Below are 23,104 nucleotides of genomic sequence, written 5' to 3' on the forward strand. Positions count from 1 at the left end.
ATTGCGTCACACTGTTGGACTCTCTGACTCTGTTTACAACTGGTTCTCATCTTATCTTACTGAAAAAACGGAGCATGTTGCCCTGGGAGAGGCTAAATCCGCCACACACAATGTTACCTGTGATGTTCCTCAGGGCTCTGTGCTTGGTCCAAGTTTGTTTATATTGTATATGCTTCCCCTGGCCTGTATCATCAGCCAGCATGGTATTTTATTTCATTGCTATGCCGACGATACTCAGCTCTACCTCAGGATAAATTCAACCAGCTCGTCTACTCTGCCATCATCCACTTTCACCATCTGTTTGGAGGAGAGAAAGTTATGGATGAAGCAAAATTTCCTGCAGCTGAACAGCTCTAAGACTAAAGCTATTTTAGTAGGCATCCCACACCAGGTTAGGACATCTAACATTACCAGAATTACCTTTTTTGGTCAGGATATTTCATTGTCAACATCTGTTATAAACCTTGGGGTTAAAATGAACTCTCATTTGACGTATGAGGCTCATGTCAAACATCTGTGTAGAACGTCTTACTTCCACCTCAGGAATATTGCAAAACTGCATCCAGCACTTACTTTTGCTGATGCAGAAAAGTTAGCCCATGCGTTTGTCTCCTTCAGGCTGGACTTCTGCAATGAACTTTTCATTGGGACTACTGGAAAAACCCTTCAAAAGCTGCAGGATATTCAGAACAGTGCTGCTAGGATCTTGATAAGAGGGCATAAATACGCCCATATGCCTATTCTTAAATCTCTTCACTGGCCTGTTTCATTTAGAATTGATTACAAGGTTGCCCTTCCTACCCACCAGTGTATTTATGGGGATGCCCCTCCCTACCTCAAAGAACTTATTACCTCACATACATCCACACGCAACCTCCGCTCTGCATCAGTATATTATTTGAAACCTCCTAAGGCTAAGCTTCATACTAAGGGAGATCGGGCTTTTTGCTCAGCTGCACCTAGACTGTGGAAAGCTCTCCCTGAGTATCTGAGGACGCCACCGACTGTTGATGCTTTTAAATCTGGTCTAATAACTTATCTTTTTATCAGAGCTTTCGGGTCGAATTAATTTGTAGCACTTGAGATTTGATATATGTATATATATATATATATATATATATATATATATATATATATATATATATATATATAGTGCATTATAAATAAAATGTATTAAATTAAATGAATTTGGCCTAAGCCACTACAGAAACTAAGGTGAAAAAAGTTTAAATGTTTTCACATAAAGTAATGGAAGTGTGGTGATCATGGGTTGTCATTTTTTTTAAGGTTAAAAATACTAACACAAAGGAAGCATAGAGCTCAATCCAGTCCCTGCACCTGAGTAATTTCAGAGAATTGTTTTTGGTTTGTTAAGCCACACAGTGATCATTAAACCATTAAAAAAAACATGTGAATAAAAAGGGATTAAAAAAATAATAATAGTGAAACCTCGGATTGCGAGTAACGTGGTTTGCGAGTGTTCCGCAAGACGAGCAAAGATTTGTAATAAATTTTGACTTGGAAAACGAACAAGCCTTGGTTTACGAGTACTGAGTATTATGTAGCATGCGCTTTTTGTTTAGACACCGAGTGTCACATAATCACAACTGAGCAACGCTTTTTCTCTCTCTTGTGCTGCAGAATTGTGGGTAATCGTCTCCCCTGCTGGGTCTTAGTGCACGTCTCTTACGGGTATAATTAACATCCGTGCACGTGTGTACTGTTTACTATAACACTGTGACCACATGTGTGTGCGTAAAAAAATATTTTATTTTGTGTCTGTATGCGTGTGTGTACATTGCGCATGTAAAGCGAAAGCAAGTCTCATTAGAGAGATTAAAAATCCATTTTTTCTCTCTGCTCAAGGCTCAGACCGCTCTTTCTCACACACACACACACACACACACACACAGACCCCTCCTACTTTCGCCTTTACTGACACGCAGACACACTCTTTCTCTCCGCTCTACACAGAAACACTGCTCTGTCACAATTCTTTTCAGGTAAAGTGCAGGTTAATTTGTTTTATTTTTAATTTACAGCAGTGATTCTATTAGTGTGTTGCTCAATCGAGTGTGATTAAAGAGATTTCTTGTTTATTTTTCCGATAAAATAGTGTTTCCATTGTTTGCGCGCGTGTGTGAAAAGAGTGGAGAAAGGGGACCCGTGTAACACGAGAAGGGGGAAAAGAGAGCTTACTTTAGTTTCACACACGCTCACATACACAGCAACTGCGCGCACAAATGGAAACACTTTTCTGTCAGGATTAATTTTTACTTTTTTTTAAAGATAATGTGCAGATTAATGTTTTATTTATACTTTTTTAATTTTTTGTGTTAATTATTTTTATGTATAATTTTTTTTGGCTGTGGAACGAATAATTTAAGTTTTTATTATTACTTATGGAAAAATTAATTTTGGTTTATGAGTGTTTTGAAATAAAAGCCGCTACCGGAACAAATTATGCTCATAATCCAAGGTTCCACTGTATAATAATATTCTTTATTATGAAGAAATAGGCGGGGCTTAAGCCTTTGGCACAATACTTTATTTATTACTATACCATTTAGTACTGTACAGATGTGCCTATTAAGAATGTGCGTGTTTTCCCGTGAGATGCCGCAATTTGGCGCGCGGCGTGCCTTGACTTGCCGCAAGCAACATTCTGTAATTTAAATAAATGGGTTGTTCTTTATTGAATATCAGCCAGATGGCGCATGGAAGGACTTTATCTAAAAGCCAGACCACGTACAACGAAGAATTGTCATTGTCAAAATCATGTTTGCTTCAGCATTGGAAACAATATTGTATTAGGCTAACTTTATTAAAGATTATACACTTTTGTATTCTTTGTTGTACTTCATCTCTTTTTGCACACATGCGCGGGCATCTTTAAATTTGAACAGAAAATAATAGTGGGCTGGTAGGCACGTTATTTTTTCATATAACTTAAACGGCTGAATGAAGTTTAATATACACAATACATTAATAATTGCGTTCGCTTTACATTTGAGCACTCATTGAGGTTTTTCATTTTATATACATATATATATTTGTGTCTTATACTGTTTTATTCATATTTTACAACATTACATGCAGTTTGTAATTTACTTGTGATTGTACTTTTAAAATGTAACTTCCGTATCTACAGTATAAGAATATTTAACTACTTCAACAGTAAATGAGAAATTTGGTCAGTGTGACTTTTGGATAAAGCTCTTTTTTTATATAATTTTATTATTGAATTAATTATTTTATTATAAATATGATTATTATTCTTTATATCCTTGTCAAGTATAGTCCTTCAGAGCAACCATTTTGTCAGAAGATTCTGCGGAATCTCCTCTCACCTTTTATTCACGATAGGTGTGAATTTATCAAACTGTGGGCTGTTGGCAAATAATGTAGGGGGTTTAGATGAAATAAGAAGAGAGCGGATGTCTCTGCCTAAAATAGATTTTAAAAAATAAAAATGATTAATAATGGCAATTAAATTAGACTTAATAGGTGGATTTGATACTTTTCTTTTTATTTACTGTATGGACAGTGGTATTATGCTTTCTCTATGTTATTTATCTCTATATATTCTCCAATTATGACTTGAATAAATCGGCTCACATCGGTGCGTGCTGGCGTGTTGGAAAAGCCAGCGTTTACCTAGCGAGTAGCCTATATATTTGTGTTTGTTTTTTGACTGAGGGTGGAGTTTATTTCTGCATTTTTATCGACAAATTGCACACGTTTATCATCCTTTGATCAAAAAGCCGCGGGTTTATACAGCCGATGAATGAATTTTAGATGAATTTTAAAGTATCTTTTTTAGGCCTAAATATTCATTTTTATTTATGACCAGGTGTATTAAGAAGTGAAGGCCTGTTGTTCAGTTGTTCCCTGCACTGTGTATCCGCACTGAGAGATCGTGTGTGTGTGCACGGAGAGTTTGTGTGTGTCCGCGCGCACATCTCATACTGTAGGTGTGTATGCATGGAGAGTTTGTGCGTGTGTTTGTGACGTTATCTTCTTCTTCAACATGCTTTCAATCAACCAACTCTGGCCTCTAAACTCAGAAGCTACGTGTCATAGCCGATAACTGCTCCTTTGATCTGCTGGTTACAGCAGGGCGCCGACTGTTGATCAGTGTAAAGTAGCCTGTACAAGCCAATCCCCTCTCCAAAAATAATGTAAATGTCTGCAACAAACACTAACTATTAAAATGTTAAGAATTTAAATGAACACAAATATATAAATTGGATTTTCTTGATACATAATATTTATATATTTTTATGAAAACTCATGCTAGGGTACTTTTACTACGCTGAAGTACCATTTAAAGCTATTTATTCATTTATCTTTTATTTGCCTACTTACTTACTTACTTACTTACTAGTGAATGCTTTAGTGAAGGGCTCTAAAACACTCAGTATGAATGACAATGGAATATAACAGAACATGCGAGTTGAGGCACTTTTAGTATTCATAGCAAAAGCAACCCAACAGTGTAATTTAAGTACCCGAAATAACACAGAATTGTGACGCGGCATAAACAACCCAACGATGTGTTTACAGAAACCCAGCATTTTTTAGTGTACTACTACTGCTAATGAATGGAAAAAGCACAGTCAAAGCCTAGGGATTTTACGTTCTGTCGCTTTGTATTCAGCAAGTAGCATATATTTTTGTGTTTGTTTCATTTCATGTCGTTAGTTTTATCTATAAATCTGCTCATGTCTGCGCGCGCGTTTATCAGCCTTTTGATCAAAAACCACACGTGCAACTCACTTTCACTTTGCAAAAGGCAGTGTTTATTGTTTAGTGTGTATTTAAAGCACATATACACAATAAAACAATATTGTTTTAGGCTAACATATACATTTTTGTATTCTTGGTGTGTTACAATAATAATAAGAATAATACCAATAATAATAAATTCGGAGCACTACTACTACTACTACTAATAATAATACTGAATGGAGAAAGCTTAGTTAAAGAAGGAGAGAAGAAAAGCTCAGTTAAAGAAGGAGAGAAGAAAATGACCAGGGCCAGGGGGTAGCTTAGTGGTTAAGGCATTGGACTATGGTTCAGAAGATCCCAGTTTCAAACCCCACAACCACCAAGTTGCCACTGTTGGGCCCTTGAGCAAGGCCCTTAACCCTCAATTGCTCAGATGTATAATGAGATAAAAAAATGTAAGTCGCTCTGGATAAGGGCGTCTGCCAAATGCTTAGATGTAGATGTAAAAAAATGAAAAATAAATACATATCAGTATTTACAGTTTGAGCTTGACATGTTTATGAGCTCTGTCGCTTGCTGTCAATGGGCGCCTAAGAGAGATAACACATTTTCGGCTTCAGTAGACACACAATACTAACAATACAGACTGAAACCTGACCGCCCACTACAGGTACAGTAATAAAGGGCATTTTTACAGCTTGCCGCGTGCAGCTGCGGCAAGTCGTGGGATCCCTTTTCTTGGAATGTGTTCTTATTGGGCAGATATGTATATGGGATTGACCATAATGCTAACATTGATGATGCTGAAACCCTTATAGCCATAATGTAGTGTTTGTGTAACACTGCATGGTGTTAAAACTTTATTCTATTTACATAAGAATATTCCAGACTTTATTCAAATGATAATTAAAAAACAGGAATTTAAACCTGTATTCTCAGTTGTATATCACTAGAAGCGCCGCGCCAGTGTCACCTACTTTTAACACTACTTTTTCACCTCAAGCAAATAGTTTAGCTCCAAGATCAAGTTGCACTTGGATAATGCGCCATTTATTCCCACGTTGATAATTAGCGATATATTTTTTTTATATTCAACTGAGAAAACCTACTACAGAGTCTCTACTGGGGACAAAGGAAGGGAAAAAAATGGCAGAAGAAAAAAAAAAAAAGTCATGTTTTGCATTATAACCCAAAACTTTTTGCCGTTTTTTCTCCTCCTTTGTCCATCTAGGGGCTTCGTACTATAACAAAAACGAAAGCTCTACTTAATTTTATAATGTTTTGAGAAAATTCATTAGTTCGTTTGTTAGCTCGCTTCCGTGAAATAATCGCTAAAACAATGTAATAACCCCCCCCCTGAGGATATAAAGCTTTATTATTGCATTTTATAAACCTGCTGAACAGCTGAACAGCTTCACTTTTCCGTTTCCCTCTGAGAAAAAAATCTGTATTTTGTTTGTCTGTTTATATTTGGAATTTTTATAACAGTACAAGAAGATAACAGTTTGGTCTGTGCAGCTAGTGCCCTTGTAGAGAATAAATAAATATTGGATAAAAGATTTCCTAGATGAAATATGAATCAGGCAGGCTCTGACGATAGCCAAAGATTAACACCTCCCAACCCCTTCTTAAAAGTGCCATATCCCATTGTTAGTTTTAATGATTTGGCTAAAACTAAGATATATATAAATGTAAATATATAAATATGCGTGCTATTTTTAATAATGTATGTTGCAATCGATTTTGTCAACAAAGCTTTTAAAATTAAATCGTTATAACTTGACCCTGAATTTTAGGACAAAAAAACAGAAACATTCTTTCTGGTAAATCAACAACTGCAAATGTAGTTTATTTACAGTAATTCGTAAGAAAAAAAATATATAACTTGAACAATGTAAACACGAGAAAGATTACAAAATGAAAATAAAACAGTGTTTGCTTTATAAACAGCTCTTTGGTTTCGACTGTGGTGATGACAGCAGTGGATGCGCAAAAATCCACTTTTCATACGAATTACATTGTCTACATTTTTTTCTATTAGGTTAAATAAAATCAGATATTTTACTTTCTCTAAGTATATATTTTTTCACGTCTGTAAGGCAAGTATACATGGAGTTTCGGTTCATTTTACATTTTCGAGGACAACAGTTTTTTTCAGCCTGTCACGGCGTGCACCTGTGCGTGCGCCGAAATCAATATCGCTTCTTGCTTACATCGAAGCTCACTAGTTAGGCAGCCTCCCCGGGGCAAATGAAACGCGCCGTATTATGGGGACTTGCCGCCAAGGAGGAAAATGCCGCAAGGAGTGTCACTGCTGTCCTAGCTGGCCCACGCTGCCATTTTGTCCGCTGCCCCACTGCTCTCCAGCCGGGGCACTGCTAACCAGACCTGCACATGCACATTCCTTCCTTTCCATCCTCCCTCCTTTAACTTTCCTTCCATTTTTTCCCATAAGACCTCACCTCGAGTCCGCATAAAGTTTTCCAGAGCGCGGAGAAATTTTGTTTTTTTGTACTAAATAATATTCATGCAGTATAATCAGGGCTTCTTATTCCTATTTATCCTATGTTGTTGTTCTTTTAGTGTTACTACTGTATGTGTGCTTTACAATGTCTGACAACATTCAAATGCAAATAATGTAATTCACCCTCCCCAGGTGTGAATCAGCTGTTCTCACCTATACATTCAGATAAACTGAAATGCACCCCTCCCTACTCTAAGACCCTTTAGGATCTAAGACTCTTCTGAAGACTTGCAGTAATTCAGGCTTCTTTTTAAATTTGTGTAAATTTAATCTTCTGGATTCTAAATTCTAAAGTTGACATTGTTACCGTTTTTAATCCCTGAAATAAAAGAAATTGAGATTTCCTTATGATAGCACAAACTGCATTGTTTTAATCACTTTTTACACAATAATATTCTTTGGTATTTAAAAAAAAATGGAAATGGGGCTAAGAAACACCCTTCTCGGTTTATTAATCCTCGTGCCTGGTTTAGGTTTAGTAGTCAGTGCGCATCATTTGTATATTTACTTTAATATATATACGCTTCGATAATTCACATTTCGAATTACGGATGCATTGTCTAAAATTAAATGTCTAAAATTAGATGTCTAAAATTTTTTCCATTAGTTTATATAAATGCAGATAATTTGCCTTCTATAAGTATATATTTTTCACGTCTGTGAGGCGAGTATACACAGAGTTTCTCAAGTTCACCGAAAACAATACAGAATAGTGCACCCGGTTTGCTTTCATTATTTTACACAAATTATACCGTTTTTAATTGTAACATAACTGTGAGTGCGCTTAAATAAAAGTGGAGTCTTATCAAGGCTATGTAGCTTATATAGTTTTATTATATCATTTTTAAACATTAGTCTGGCAAACTTTTTCTGATGCACACCCAGAGTCAGTTTTCCGGGTATACGCTAGTGTTACTGTACATGATATAATCTAAAGGCTAGATATAAAGGTATACATTTATTTTTTTAAATTCGATGCAAATAAGAAACGTCTATATTTAATTAAAATTCTAAATCTGTACTGTAATTTTAGTACTGTGATTGTAAATTTGTTTAATGTTTCACTTGTATTTTATAAGGTTTTGCCAGTGGTGGTACAGCGCAACGGGGGTCATTATTTATTTTTCACGTAAATAAGAGCAAAATAGCTTTATACTGGCTTTTACCGGTGCGATTTTAAAAATGTAAGCATGCTGGGTGATTAAGCTTACAGATCTAGGAAAAGTCATGAAAGGAGGGTCCTGGAATTTGATCGAGTGTGAAGTATTTTTTTTTCCCCATTGCGGTCAAATGACCGGTACTCGGCGCTTCTAGTAATATACCACATAGATGTTCATAATTTAAAAAACCACACTATTTATGTACAGCTGCCCTTTTATGGATTTTAACATTCAGCGTCTGCCGAAATTAGAATGTAAATGCAAAAAATGTAAAAGCACATAGGAAAAAGAAGCAAACCTTGATAAATACTGAAATTGAAAAGCCAAATGATGTTTGAGATTGAATTTGTATTGAAGATTGATGTTTAAAATTGAATTTGTATTGAAGATTGAATTTGTCAAGGTTTGTATGTTGTTCATGTTTATGCAAATGTAAATATACATCTAGTTTACAACTGAATTTTTCAGTAATTGATTCACACTCACAGGGGAAATCTTGACTAACTTACGATAAACATGAACCATGTACATGTTGTGCATACAATTCCAGCTTGTGACGTGGCAGCTGGAGACTGCCTGTAACTGTACGTGTATAGTAACTGTCCATGGTTCTGCAACCGTATATGTTATAATACAGCCGAATATGTAACTCTCCATGGTGCTGAAGTTGATTATTTTTCTTTAACAATAGAGGGTAAAATTCAGTGAAGTTAGGATTTACCGCAGTATGTGTTAAGTAAGAAGGCTCTAGAAGGAAGCACTTTGTTATTTGCCTTGTTAATGCGCCTCACAATTTAAAGCCACCTACAAGGAAATAGCTTTATTTGCTTTCAAAATTTTTTATAAATGCTTTATTTAACCATGTTCTAAAACCACTTCATTTGAGCCTTCCTGTTAATCCATGTGTATTAAGTATAATTATATAATAATTGCAGAAATGAATGCTCAGGTTAATGGTGCGCTCCTTCAGAGGGATTTAAGCTACATTTGTTCTGACTTCGGATACAAATTAATTGCCGAGTATCTGCCCGTAGTTGGCAATTAAAATCTTTCATCCCTTAAGACAAACGAACAGAATCGCAGAGGATAAAAATGAGATGCACTAGAAATAAGCTACAGCCAAGATTATATTTATATCTATTTTGTTTTCTGTGTGATGGTAAATGTTAATGAATATGCGTGATCTTTTTTGCTCTCCAAAGACTGAAAATATTTTAACACTGAAATAAAAAAGCTTTTAACATGTCTATCCAAATGTGCTGTTGGGGTTGTACAGTAGGTAGATTTCTACACCATGTTGTCTAAAATGGAACAACCCAATGACTTTTTGGGGGTTGGGGGAAATACTCATATTTATACTCATATACATCATATCCTCAGATGCCCTGCAGAGAGCAAGAGCTACCTAGGTGGCACAAAGAAAAACCTACACAACACTTGCTCATAAGTTTTTGTGTTGTAATCTTATGGCAGATTGGTGCATATTAAGCATTGCATCAATATAATATCAAGAAACAAAACATAAATATGCACAAAATTTTGTATTCCTAAAAATAAAATCATATAGCTGACGGAAAAATCTGAGAATCATATAAAATATTCCAGTTTCTTAGAAAGGCTGTCTTAACTGATAGACAGAAAGAGCGAGCGAGTTCAATGAGATCGTCACTCTATCATTTTTAGAAAACTCATCTTATCCTGTCAATGCCTAAATTTTCCAGATACTCCTTTATGGTATAGACAGCTTTGGATAGGGTATGTAATAGATAAAGTCATGGCTGACTTTAACTTACTCTTGGAAATCATTTTTAACCTGATTTACGTAGTTTAAACTGAACATATTGGATTTGTTCATATTCGTCCCTGTCTCACTGTTTGGACAAAATGCCATCCAGCATGCCAGAAACAGATGCTTGCTTTTGTAATGATAGTAATTTACTTAGCGGGAAAGCAATGGAATTGTGCTTTCCTAAACAACAATCAGCCACATTTTAACAGACGTAAATTAGCCATTTAGCCTGCAACGGAAATGCTCCGTGTTTGTAACCACAGATGTCGGAGTGTACCATTACCACGGGTTACACTACAGTGCAGTGCAGTTCGGTTCTCGGTTCTGATTGGTCACAAAGTCTAGATGGATTTCATAAAACAGCAGGTCTGAAAAATAATAACATCACAGAAACACAAATTATCAATACTTTTATTCGGTTTCTATAGCAACAACTAACTTACATGGGCTTTTTTTGTGCATTGGTAAATGTTCTGCGTTATTTAATGGAGCCCAAAACTCATTTTCAGCACTGAAAGAATGCACTTAAACAGACAAAAAATATGGTATCATTACTGATGATAAAAAACTTGGTGTGTTTTGTAGAACACAGAAAGGAAATTTATCAAAGGAAAGTAAAATACGGCTGTTGGAAAATCATGAAAAGCTATTTATAGCTAGTGGAATGAAAGTGCTGACATTATTTAAAGTTTATCCTAAATAAAAAGTGCTGTTACTGAAAAATTGTCGGAATATAATATCTAGGATATATAGTGAAGTATAATCAGATTTATATTTAGAAAAAATGGGATTTATTTGCTATAATGATTGCTGCATTCCAATTGGCTAGAAGTTTACCGTGCAGGATATTCATTCATTTAAAGTGAGATTTCAAAAACTAAGAAGTTAAACTGCTAAGTTCAAAGGGAATTATAAGCAAAAAGGATATGTAAACAGTGGGTCATTACTTCACCAGAACTGCATATGCAAAATTACCCATCAGTCCTTGTTATTCAAGTGGAAAATAACATAGAGCTCATATGAGTCCTGTCATTAATTTAATGCACTTATCATCATTCTCAAGGATGACAAAATATTAACATTACATAATAAAACTTTGTAAGTAATCTCCATGTTTGTTTATTAATAATAATCTGTTATTACATAGATACAATATGTATCTCTTTAGGAATGTCATCATCCTTCTTGTAAATGAATTGTCTATGCACAAGTTATATACATTTCTGTTTTGTAACCTATTAGTTTTTCTTCTAATTTATATATTCAGTATTCTATGTCAATAGTGTAAAATTTTTCACAGTAGCTCCATTAGGTATCCAAAGGGCTTATGTTACCATGGTAACACAACAGGGAATTGATGTTTGCATTGGTGACGTTGCAGGATGTTCCAAATGTAGGATTCGGGTACAGGGGACACTTCGCAATACAGTACACTGTGGAGGGAAACGCAGGATAAGTGTTTTGTTTTTAATATAAGACTGAAGGTTACCCGTGGCTCCGCCCACATTGCAGATCCTGACACCTGCATACTACCACTACCTGCAAATGACTGCAGTGTGATCCGGGGTTTCAGTAGCTGTCATACCAGTTTTTGCCGTAGACAACGCTGAATACTGTTACAGTTGGTGTTATACGTTCACAGAATTACACGAATGTTAACGATGATGCAGCCTACTGCTTATCTGTGCAAACACCAGTACAAACAAACAATTTCCAGTTTATACAGTATATAATATATAGGACTGACATTGTGTTATGATGGTTCTTTATTTGTAGAGAAAATTTTTTCATGGAACAACCCAGAAGAAAATCCGGCAGAAAAAAGAAATCCCAAGCTAATCTTATGAAAAATTTAAAAGCGAGGGATATGGTGTGGGATTCAGGGTGGTATGAATGAAGTGCTTGAAATACAAACACAAACACTTGTCTAACCCTGGCCTCTAAACATACTGTAAACCCAATCTCAACCAGGAGTCAGACCAAACATGAATAAAAAAAGTCAATATCAAAGAACGCACTTGGGATTCCCTTTGAATTCATAACCTTCTGATTTGAAAGACGATAGAAAATAAGATCGATAGGAGTGGAAGGAGGACTGTGGTGTCTGTCTTGTTATGAGTGATCCCGAAACCTTCTTCACTCTGTATGTGTCTGACACAACTTCCTACTTTTGGTTGGAGTTCTTTTCACACAGAGAGAGTCTGACACATCCTGGTGCCCCTTGGCTACTGCTGAGGATGGCCCCATGCGGTCTGCTGGTGATGAGGGTGGTAACTCAGGATGGTTTCCACTCAGTGTCTATAAAGATGCCTTTGACTAGGCTGTTGCAAGCAGTTTTTCTCTGATTTATTGAATTATCGATCTGTCGTGCAATAAATGTATAACTAAATCACCACAAACAGTTTTCTCCCTTCCAATTCACATCTGTCTAAATAGGTAGTGCGTAGACTTACGTTATTTCTCCGACGCCCTTGAAGCCGCTAACGGAGTGGTGTAACACACTTAGAGGACAATGCTTTCTGATCCTTTTCTCATGCATTAACTTACAAATGCCCCTGATTGGCTAGTGTTGATATGTTTGAAGTGGGGGTGTGAGAATGCCATCATCCTATTGTCCTCTCAGGAAGTCTTTCTTTGGCACCTTCGCCTTTGGCTTTCCTATCAGTGACGAACTGATACTTATATAATTTATGTTTTCTACTATATATTTAATTTTCTACTTTCTGCAAAATTGCTTTGTGACAATGACCTTTGTTAAAAATCTAACGAATCAAAATTCTTTATTATTATGCTATTGTACTCGTACCGTATATGATTTTCATTTCACTATTTTCCTGATGTTGCTTGCTGCTAAATCTTGCCCATCCCCAAGGCTAGGTTTGTATCCTCCTTACACAATATTACACTGCTCTAATCTCCAGTGACATTTACTCAGATTATATTACCAGGCCAACCCGCCAACCTTTAAAGTTTTGTGTTGTAGCGCCGTTAGGTTATCGCTCAGAAATATCCTAAAAAGGGTACAGACAAAAAACATCTATGAGCGTGATGATCAGGTGTCCACATAGTTTTGGCTGGAATAACTGCTTAAAGTGCTCACTCCATTCCTCCTTTCCATGAGGGAGCAGGGCCAGTTAATAATTATTTTTCCTCCCTTGTTTGCAACAATCCGACTACGAAGATAATTAAGATTTTCTTGGTGCAGTACTCATAAACCTGGATGAACACTATGAAATACTTAGAGGTTCAGTTGCATGTTTTTTTTTTTTTTCCATAATTCATGGGATGTAAATGCTGAAGCCTGACTGACTTAGAATCCTAATTAAACAGATGGCAAAGTGTCCATTGCTGATTGTAATTAATGAAGCAAAGTAGCTTCTGTCCAAATACTCTGTGACAGAAAACGAACCGAGGAGGATATTTGTTCAAGGGTGTCTTTAGCGTGTTTAGGAGTATCCATAATTCCACTTACGGTCTTCTTGTTAGATTTAATTCTTTAACTGAAGACTTTTATTTTACTAAGACATTTAAGATATACAGTAATAGTAGTCTCAGATATAGTTATATATAATACACAATAAGCTTATTTGAATGAAACATGATGATACATGATATTTATTAAGGTTTAGGTCATGTAGGCCAAACCCAACGATTAGAAAGATATTTGTTAGCGTGGAAAAGATTGATTTGCTTAAACTTGAGCTAAACATTTCCCCATGCAAGCAAGCTTGACAGCATTTAAAGCAAGACAGATGCCTGTAAATGCAATTTGCCATCTATTCAATAGTAATACTGTATATTTACTTACTTATTTTCTCTCTTTTTGAGTTCATCTCATTATGCGATTCCTTTATACCAATATAACAGGCTGATTTATAAGTATGTAACTTAATTAGGTGAACAAAGCATTTTTTCACCCCTTGCCCATTTTCAGTGCGCTTGTACACTGCTGTAGCCTCAGACTCCTATTATTGATGGAAGGGACGAGACCAGATGGGAATGTTCCCGAAAAAAAGGTCTTCCGATGTTGTAGCCTTAAACTTTGATGTATTTTCTGTTCATCATGGATGTAACAGTGGAAGTAGTTAAATCAGACTGGCTATTGTTTGTTTGGCCACTCTTTCTCTCAAAAAAAGGCATTTTCTTTTTTTTTTGGGAGAGATAAATTCATTCATCTTCTATTCCGCTTTATCCCATGTACAGGGTCGTATCCCGGGAGACTTGGGCACAAAGCAGGGTACACCTTGGACAGGGTGCCAATTCATCACAGGGCAAATACACACATATATCCTTGTCTGGAAACCCACCAAACTCCACACACACAGCCCAAGCAGGAACCAAACCCCTTAAACATGGAGGGGCGCGACCACAATGCTAACCACTATGCCAACAAACATGCCGGAGACAAATAGGTTAAAACAGAAAAGTCTTTTCTTTTGCTAAATTTTGAGCCATGTTGTGTTTGACTTATTGCTACTCCATATTCAATCTTTTTTGTTTCCATTATTCCTGGAGGTTTTATCCTCATTGTGTATTTCATGACATAAAAATGATAAGAAGGAACATCAATACTCGCATTATATATACATATATGTAAAAAGTAATGGAATAAACATCCACGGATTGCTTATTTTTTTTTTACTTGATTACTTTAAAGAAATGTAAAAAAAAAAAAAAAAACAAGCAAGTGAGATGCCATTTATAATTACCAATAGATCTGTTAGCCTTGTGACCTCATGCCTTTAGGTTTAGGAGAGGTTCGAATCTCACCTTGGGACTGTGTGCATGGAGTTTGCATGTTCTTCGTGTGCTTGGTAGGTTTCCTCTGGGTATTCCATTTTTCTCCCACAGTCTCACAACATGCATAGTAGATTGACTGGCATTTCCAAAATGCCCATAGTGTATGAGTGAGTGTTGGTGTCTGTGTGTTGGCACGTCATTCAGGGTGTACCATTCCTTGTGCCATTACTTCCCTTAAGGATAAGTGATATACATAATGGATGGATGCATCTTCATGCTTGTCAAAGTTACTGAGGTATTAATGTACCTTCATGGCTTGTTAATGCTAACTAATGTATGAAATAATGTTCATTAAAGCAATTAGTTCACCATAATTCTAGGTAGTTTTCTGCAATTATTTACTCTGATCTTGTCACATCCATTTTCAGCCTTTTTTCCGGTCATACCGCTTAGAGCAGGTTGTACTGTACACACGGTTTGTTAAATACACTGAACCCTGAATGACGATACTGCCATCTGGCCACAGGTGCAGGTCTATGTTTGTGTATGTAGCTGAGCACTATTTTAAGTATGCCTCTTTCTGCTTCGCAGGGTATTTAACAGTCACGATAGAGCCCTTACCACCTGTTGTTGTGGGAGAAACGGTGACGCTGAAGTGCAACTTCAAGACTGACGGCAGATTGCGAGAGATCGTTTGGTACAGGGTGAGTGCTGCTGAAGCTTTCATTGTTTTCACGTGTACTGCTGGGTTAACGTGCTGTAATCGAGTTGATTATGGCTGCACATACTGTAGGAAAGGCAATCTGTGGCTTTAAATGTACATGTCATGTCTTTAATTAGAGGATGCAAAATGCACCTAAGTCGAAGTAGCGAAGAGCAGTCTGGATGTAGCATCTCGGCTGGAAGTCCTGACGTGATGTTAAGCCGGTCAGCGGTGTGCTTTAATGGAGCACAGCTGGACACTTCACACTTATTAGGCTTGGAATATTGCACAGTTTGAACATTCGGCTCGATTATGTCGTTCACAACAGAGGCTTTCTTTTGTGTGTGTGTGTGTGTGTGTGGATATGTGTGTTTTAAATTCGATGAACACTGCTGCCTCTGTGCCTCTGCTTATCACAGCAATGTGTGTTTGCATTAATGAACATCAAGACACCAGGGATGGTCGGCTATGCTTTAGACTCGACTAGGAACAATGTAAACGATGAAATCCTGGAACATGTTCGAAACTTCTCAAAAGGCAAAGAAGACTGTCAATTAAAAGAATTTTCAGAATCAGGACACATTTAGGGACCGTGGAGATTATTTATTTGCTTATTTATTTATAACAATAACATCCCAAACTGCATTGTATTTGTTGTTGCTGTTGATGATTGATGATGATGTAGTAGCATGCTATGTGAACTTTACTACATTTGTGCTATGTACTCTAAATACCCAACATATTTGTAATGGGTCAGGGGTAGCTCAGACATCGGACTACAGTTTGGAAGATCCCAGGTTCAAACCCCGTGCCCACCAAGATGAACCTGTTGGGACCTTGATTATGTTGATGTGGTGATTATGGTGATGTTTAATAGAAAAAATGTAAGTTGCTCTGGATAAGGGCACCTGCTAAATGAAACATTTTCATTTAAAGCAAAACCACAATGTCTTCTGTTTTTTGCCCAATATGTGTGGTTTTGTATATACAGTACATACAATGTACAGTAAGTACCAGCCAAACGTTTTGATGGACACATCTTCTAATTTAATGTTTTTTCGCGTTATGATTTGTTTTATATGTTCTAGACCAATACTGGATTTTTTTTCCAAAACTAACAACAGTCAGTAGTTATTTTAAGACACAAAGGTCAGCTGTTTTGGAACAGTTCTTGCAAGAACAATATTGTCAAGTGCTTTTGCAAAACCCATCTAACACCGTGATGAAACTGGCTCTCATGAAGACCATTTCAGGAAAGCAATCCCCCGCTGCAGAGGAGAAACCTGCCTGAAGTTTATCCTGCTGAGTGAAGTTTAAAATGTTGAGTAAAAGCTATGTTATAACCAGTTATATGCCAGATTTACTAATCTACTGTACATACCCTAAAATAAGCTACCAATGAGATACTTACTCAATGTAAACAAACTCCTGCACCACATTAATATGGAAATCTAGACATTAGTTAGAAAATCTAAACTTGGATAAGTTCATATTTCCACTGCTGAAATAACAGCACTGAAGTGGTATAAGTGAATTTTAACATGCTGGAGTCGTTTTAACACAAAACTTAATCTTTATCCGATCTACTTTTTCAAGATAGGCAGATATGTGGGGCCTTATTTCAGCTCATTTTTTAGCTTTAACCTTTTAAATATTTCTACAAACTCTTTTCCCGTCAATGAAATATATGTGTGTGTGTATGTATGTACTGTATGTATGGGTGTATGTGGGTGCGGGAGAATTTGTGTCGGCCCTACCGGTTTCAGTGGTAGAAAGTACAATGATGGTCAACCTGAAAAGCTGTCCTGATGGTGAATAATACTAATTTTAGAAAATCCTCCACAAAACAAAGTTCACAGTCCAATACAGTGGAAAATAGCTCTGAGACAAAATGGTGATTTAAAGGCGCAGAGACAACACTGTTACATTTCACTGTGATTCACTGTACATTTCCTCAGGCATGACTACAGTATTTTGTCACATAAAGGCAGTGTGGGAAAAAGGGACATATTTAGTCAAATGGCTTGGTATACTTTACATTTGTGTCAAAGGCGTATAATTACTTTGTCGGACTTAGGAACAAATTGGACTTACAAATGTGCTCCCGGAACAAAACATGTTCGTAAGTCGGGGACTACCTATGTATGGTTGGTTTTATACATACCATATACATAAATAAAATCTTCTGCAGAAACAAAAAATTCCAGGGACGAACAAAAAATATATGAAAAGAAAATTAGACTTTTTTGAGGCGGGAGGAAGAAAGCTTTTTTAAAAGAAAAAAAATCCCAAATTATTCTCACTGTTTGTTTTACGCAAATTGCACTTATTATTATTTTTTTTTTTTTTACATTTTTCTTCTGAGTTTTATTACATTATTTTTCAATTTTTGTTATAAAAAAACACACCAAGTTTTGATTTGAGAAATCACCCGAGCGGTGGTAAAACAACATGACAGCCATATGACAGCCAATCAGAAACATGTATTTCATACGACAGGTTATGTCTGCTGTGTTACACATAGAAAAAATAAAACACGGCTTGTAACAGCTGTCAGGACAGACGGCAGTGATGGTTAGAAAAGTAACATGATACTTATATTGCTGGGCGCAGATCGTCATGGCAACTTGTGGCAGGACATTATTTGTTTATATTGCATGACATGGGTTTGTCAATACCAAAAAGTCTGGCACTCTAGGTGAAAATAGTGCTGCAATGTTTTGTATTTGAAACTAGAATCCGAAGGATCTGACGTTTAACACTAAATTATATTATTGACATCGAGCTAAGTATATATATATAGTGTGTACATATGTACTGTTTATACACACTCTCACTGGCTTGTTAAAATGAAATATCACCCAGTACTAGCAAAGTGTACCTAATGAAGTGGCCAGTGAGTATACACTGCAATAATTCTAAATAAAAAAGGTATTTGCCAAACAGTACTGTATATGTGCCCTTGCTCTGGGGTCCATGTTTCTGTGAGCCAAGCAGCAGAGTTCTTTTAGATCATGAGGCCAGAGAATGGAGTTGAGTTGACTGCAGCGGTAAACCGGTAATGGTATAATCTTGTCACATCAGCCGGCAAAATAACGCCAGCTCGTATTTAAAAGCTTGTCTGGAATCCCGAAAGCTGAAAGCACAGCTGTCCTCATCATTCTAAAAGCTAAACGTGATAAAAGTGAATGTTAAACTGGTCTGTAATGGCATGTGACTGTGTCGTCACGCAGCATGGCGCAGATGTTTAACGGCTCTTTAGTGTTGTGTGGCAACCTGTGTAACATCTGTGCTGTGTTATATACAGAGTTAAACAGTACTGGTTTTAACCAACAGAAACCAAATTAGCACGTAGAGTCACTAATTTGCTACAAACAAAATGCATGTTGATGATTACGCTGCGGTTGACACTCATACTGCACTGTTTTGAATCTATATGTAGTAATAATTACCATCAAAAATTTTGACACACCATTCTAGAGCAATACTGGAGATTTCAAAACTATAAAATTACATACAGTATATGGTATTATGTAACTAATTAACAGGCAGTTTTTATTTTCAGACATGAAGATCGGGAACAGTTTTTGTAAGAACAGTATTGTTAAGTGCATTTGCAAAACCCATCAAGCGCCATGATGAAACTGGCTCTCGTGAAGACACTTCCAGGACAGCAAGACCAAAACTTATCTCTGCTGCAGAGAAGTTCATTTAGAGTTACCAACATCAGAAATGACCAATTAACAGCACACACAATTAAGAATCACACACAGGTCTATATCAACTGTTAACTATATTTTTTATCTATTATTTAAAATAAACATTAATTACTAAAAAATAACAAAAAATAAGTTTTTGTCATTTAATATTAATTATTATGTAATATTGTTATTTCAATTATGTATTGTTTTATTATTTTAGACATGTATGATGTATTATTTTAGCTATTTATTAAAAAGGTAGAATTCAATTAGTTATATCTATAAAAAACGTATTATTTTTTATAGTATAACTTTTTTATATTCTTTTCTATTTTACAAAAATATTATATAATTATACGTGAATAAAAAATATTTGCGTTTAATTATTATTTTTTTACCATTATTATTATTATTATTATTTTTTTTTTTTTTTTTTTTTTTGCATGATCATTTTGATAATTCCTAAGAACCCTGCAACTGATTCTCATCCTGTCCAGTGTGTGCTGTAAGGTGGCAAAAATACTACAGAATAAAATGATTTATCTAGCAAACAATTCCAAAAACACTAAACAATGTGACCTCCCAAAAAAGACAGGCAGAGGTGGGGAGATGAGGGAGACCAGGGTGAACAAGCAAAATGTTTAACCTACAAACAAAAAACAAATCAAAACCCAGACTAACTAGTCTTGTACAATATTAGTAATAATTACTTTCATCAGATCATTCCTAAGGACAAAAATAGATGGTGTTCTGTATGGATTTCCTCATAATCAGTTTATCGATTAGCAGATTTCTACTTTGCTTTGCAGCATGCGTATCTATTATCTGCTGTTAGACCTTTCCTTTCTACTGCCTTTGCTCATTCTGACCTTTTCAAGACATGACAAAAAAAGATTAATAGCACTTTGCATATTAGCAACAATCTCATACATCATGCTGCGCAGGTCGACTGAACTTTTAAATCGAAATGCTTTTTTTCTCCCACTTCCTTGTATTTGTGAATGTGTTTTGTTCCTTATATTGAGGAATTCTGTTCAACTTATAATTAGAAATCACAGTTTGTCTTACCATTATGTGTGTTTGTGCCTCTGAGTTCTTTTTTTGTGGTAATATTGTAAAAATAATTTTAAAAAATCAATAAAAAAGTAAAACAAAAAAATAATGCTTAAGGACCTGCTGTTACATGGTGGCTAGAATGGCTTCTCTTTTAACAAGTTTAGTATAAAAAAACATTATATATAGGAAACGTAAGACTAAGATGGTTAAGATAAAAGATTGGGTAGGACATTTCCCAGATGTTAAATGGATTTTATCACGCAAGTATCTGTATGTTAATAAAATAGCTGCCATGTTCTTATCTCATCCTATCCTATACATCTTCTCCTTAGCCTCCTTCGAGCATCCTGGTTAATTTGATACAATTCTGCTTAGCCTCACTCAGGTCAGGTGCACAACGAGTTTTGCATTGACGTCTGCAGATTTGACGAGACTTGTGCTAGACAAAGCTGTCACCTTCGGGTATCGACTACCAATCACGCGATGCTGAGGTGCTAATGAGAAGCGGCTCCGACTTCTCTGACTCCGACAAGAGATTTGCCTGATGCGCATCCTACACATAAAGTTCTTAAAGTAGTCTTCACCTTTTAGGGAAACTGACTTTGGATTAGAGGGTCTTTAAATGTCATAGGTTCTGTATAATGCACTTATAATGCCATATCCGTATGAAATTTGGATTTGTTACACTATTTGTTATATCTAATAGGATTATTATTTGATGTTTTTAGGCAGTAGTACTATTACATTGTATTTCCAGGGTTGAGGGTTAGAATCATGGAGATTGCATGTTCTCCGCGTTTCTGTTCCTACTGTACTACTTGATTGGTGCTCGTCTGTAGTGTCTGCTTAGTTGTCCAAATAGAAAGATGGATACTTTATTGATCCTAAAGGAAATTCCAAAAGACACACAGATGGAGCTATTGGAGGAACTCCCGGAGGTTTACACCCCTGTGATGGGTTGGCACCCCAACTATCTCCCGATAGACCCGATAACTATCTCAAGAGCCAACAATGAAGAACTATTTATCTATGAGTGTTGTTTTTTATTCCTATTAAACACACTGCTGCATTGTTGGTTTTGCTCTTACCTTGGGGTTTCTTCCAGGTACTCTGGTTTCCACCCATGGTCCATTGTTGCCATTTGCAAGTTGGTGTGTGTATATGGGTGGCACCCAATCCAGTGTGTGTTGAAAGGTGGCAAAAACGATTCAACAAAAACAATTCCAAAAACATAAATCAATGTGTCCAAAAAAAAAAAAAAAAACGACGGTGGACGATTGAAATGGTTAACCAAGAAATAAAAGACAAATCAAGACGCAGATGTACAATTACAGTGTCATGGCATTGTCAGGAGAATACACTGGATGACCGTGCAACTTCTAAGTGCATGTATATGAATATACACTATCAGTTTCCCCAAATCTATGTACTCCATATATACAGGGTGTCCCTGAAGTTACTGTGCAGACACTAGACTAGGGTTGGATGAGAGCAGTGGTGTTGATGCGATAGTTTTCCGTTCTCCATTTGGCACGGTTTCCTGCACTCGGTGTGATCTTGGCGACACTATCGCAGCTGCAACAGCAGTGTTGGCCGTCATCCAAACACCCAGGGTGTACATAGCAACAGTGAGGTATAGTGTACTTTACTGCACAGTCACTTTTAGGACACCATGTACCTATATATGTGTCTGTCTGTCTGTCTGTCTGTCTGTCTGTCTGTCTGTCTATCTATCTATCTATCTATCCATCCATCCATCCATCCATCCACCTCCCTACCTATCTAGTCCATGCTGGGGCTGTCCATGGGCCATAAAGCTAATTGGGATGGGGGTTTTTGGCAGCTGTGTTTATAGATGGCAAGCCATTCTAGAAGTTGTAGTAAGGCATCAAATTAGTCACAGACTTCCTGATTTGCCTGTTGTGTTTTTTTTTTCCTTTGGTGTTGTATTATTGTTGTAAATTTGCAGTTTTTTTTTTTTTCTGTCGTCTTTTCCTTATTTTTTTGATTGCAGTTGGACTTGCATTTATTTATTTACATGTTGTAAGTTGTGATTTTTTTATTTTGTTGCTTGTCATTTATTTATTTATTTGTGGTGTTTAGATTTTTTTTGCTGTTGTCAATGCATGATGGGTATTCAAAAAAGGTTAGACCAGTTCTGATCCTCTCTTACACTAATGCACTTATCCCAGTGTTTCACCGGTGCTTAGATAACATCAAGAGAGGAAGCTTTTTCATTACTCTGGGGCCAGGCTGAGAATGCTTCACGTTTCCCAGGAACTCCTTTAATGGCCCAAACATGTAGAAATGGCTTGGATTGAGGTCAGGACTAAACAGGGAATGTACTGTAGCAGTAATGTGCAAGTAGTATTTGTGTATGATTGTGTGTAGAGTTCTCACAGAGAGATGCATCTCTTCCACAAGATGGTGACATGTTATCCATCGATATTCAAGGATGAGGAGTTCCACTCGCAGAATGTTCACAAGAATACTGCAGTGTGCTCTAAGCCACCTCGTCTAGAATCGACATTCACGCATGTACGGCCTTTTTCAAAACGTTTGCACTATTCACGTGTTTTACTGAGGCTTTATCACTATAGTGTGCTTCTTTAAATATTAATTGCTTTTACACCCTCACTCACTAGAAACGTAATCATAAGTCCCGGTTTGATTTGAACGCCTCTCATAGAATATGGTAAT

The 23,104-nt window shown here is 36.4% G+C and overlaps 1 protein-coding gene across 1 annotated transcript in view; it reads left to right on the forward strand.

Moving 5' to 3' along the window:
- igsf21a (immunoglobin superfamily, member 21a) overlaps positions 1-23,104 on the forward strand; it is a 311,873-nt gene that overhangs the window by 104,275 nt on the left and 184,494 nt on the right. The window contains exon 2 of the mRNA XM_053483621.1: positions 15,536-15,648. Within this exon, the coding sequence (XP_053339596.1) occupies positions 15,536-15,648 (113 nt within the window). The remainder of the gene's footprint in view (positions 1-15,535; positions 15,649-23,104) is intronic.

The sequence above is a fragment of the Clarias gariepinus genome, chromosome 23 (genome assembly GCF_024256425.1).
Source record: "Clarias gariepinus isolate MV-2021 ecotype Netherlands chromosome 23, CGAR_prim_01v2, whole genome shotgun sequence".
In the NCBI taxonomy this organism is placed as follows: domain Eukaryota; kingdom Metazoa; phylum Chordata; class Actinopteri; order Siluriformes; family Clariidae; genus Clarias; species Clarias gariepinus.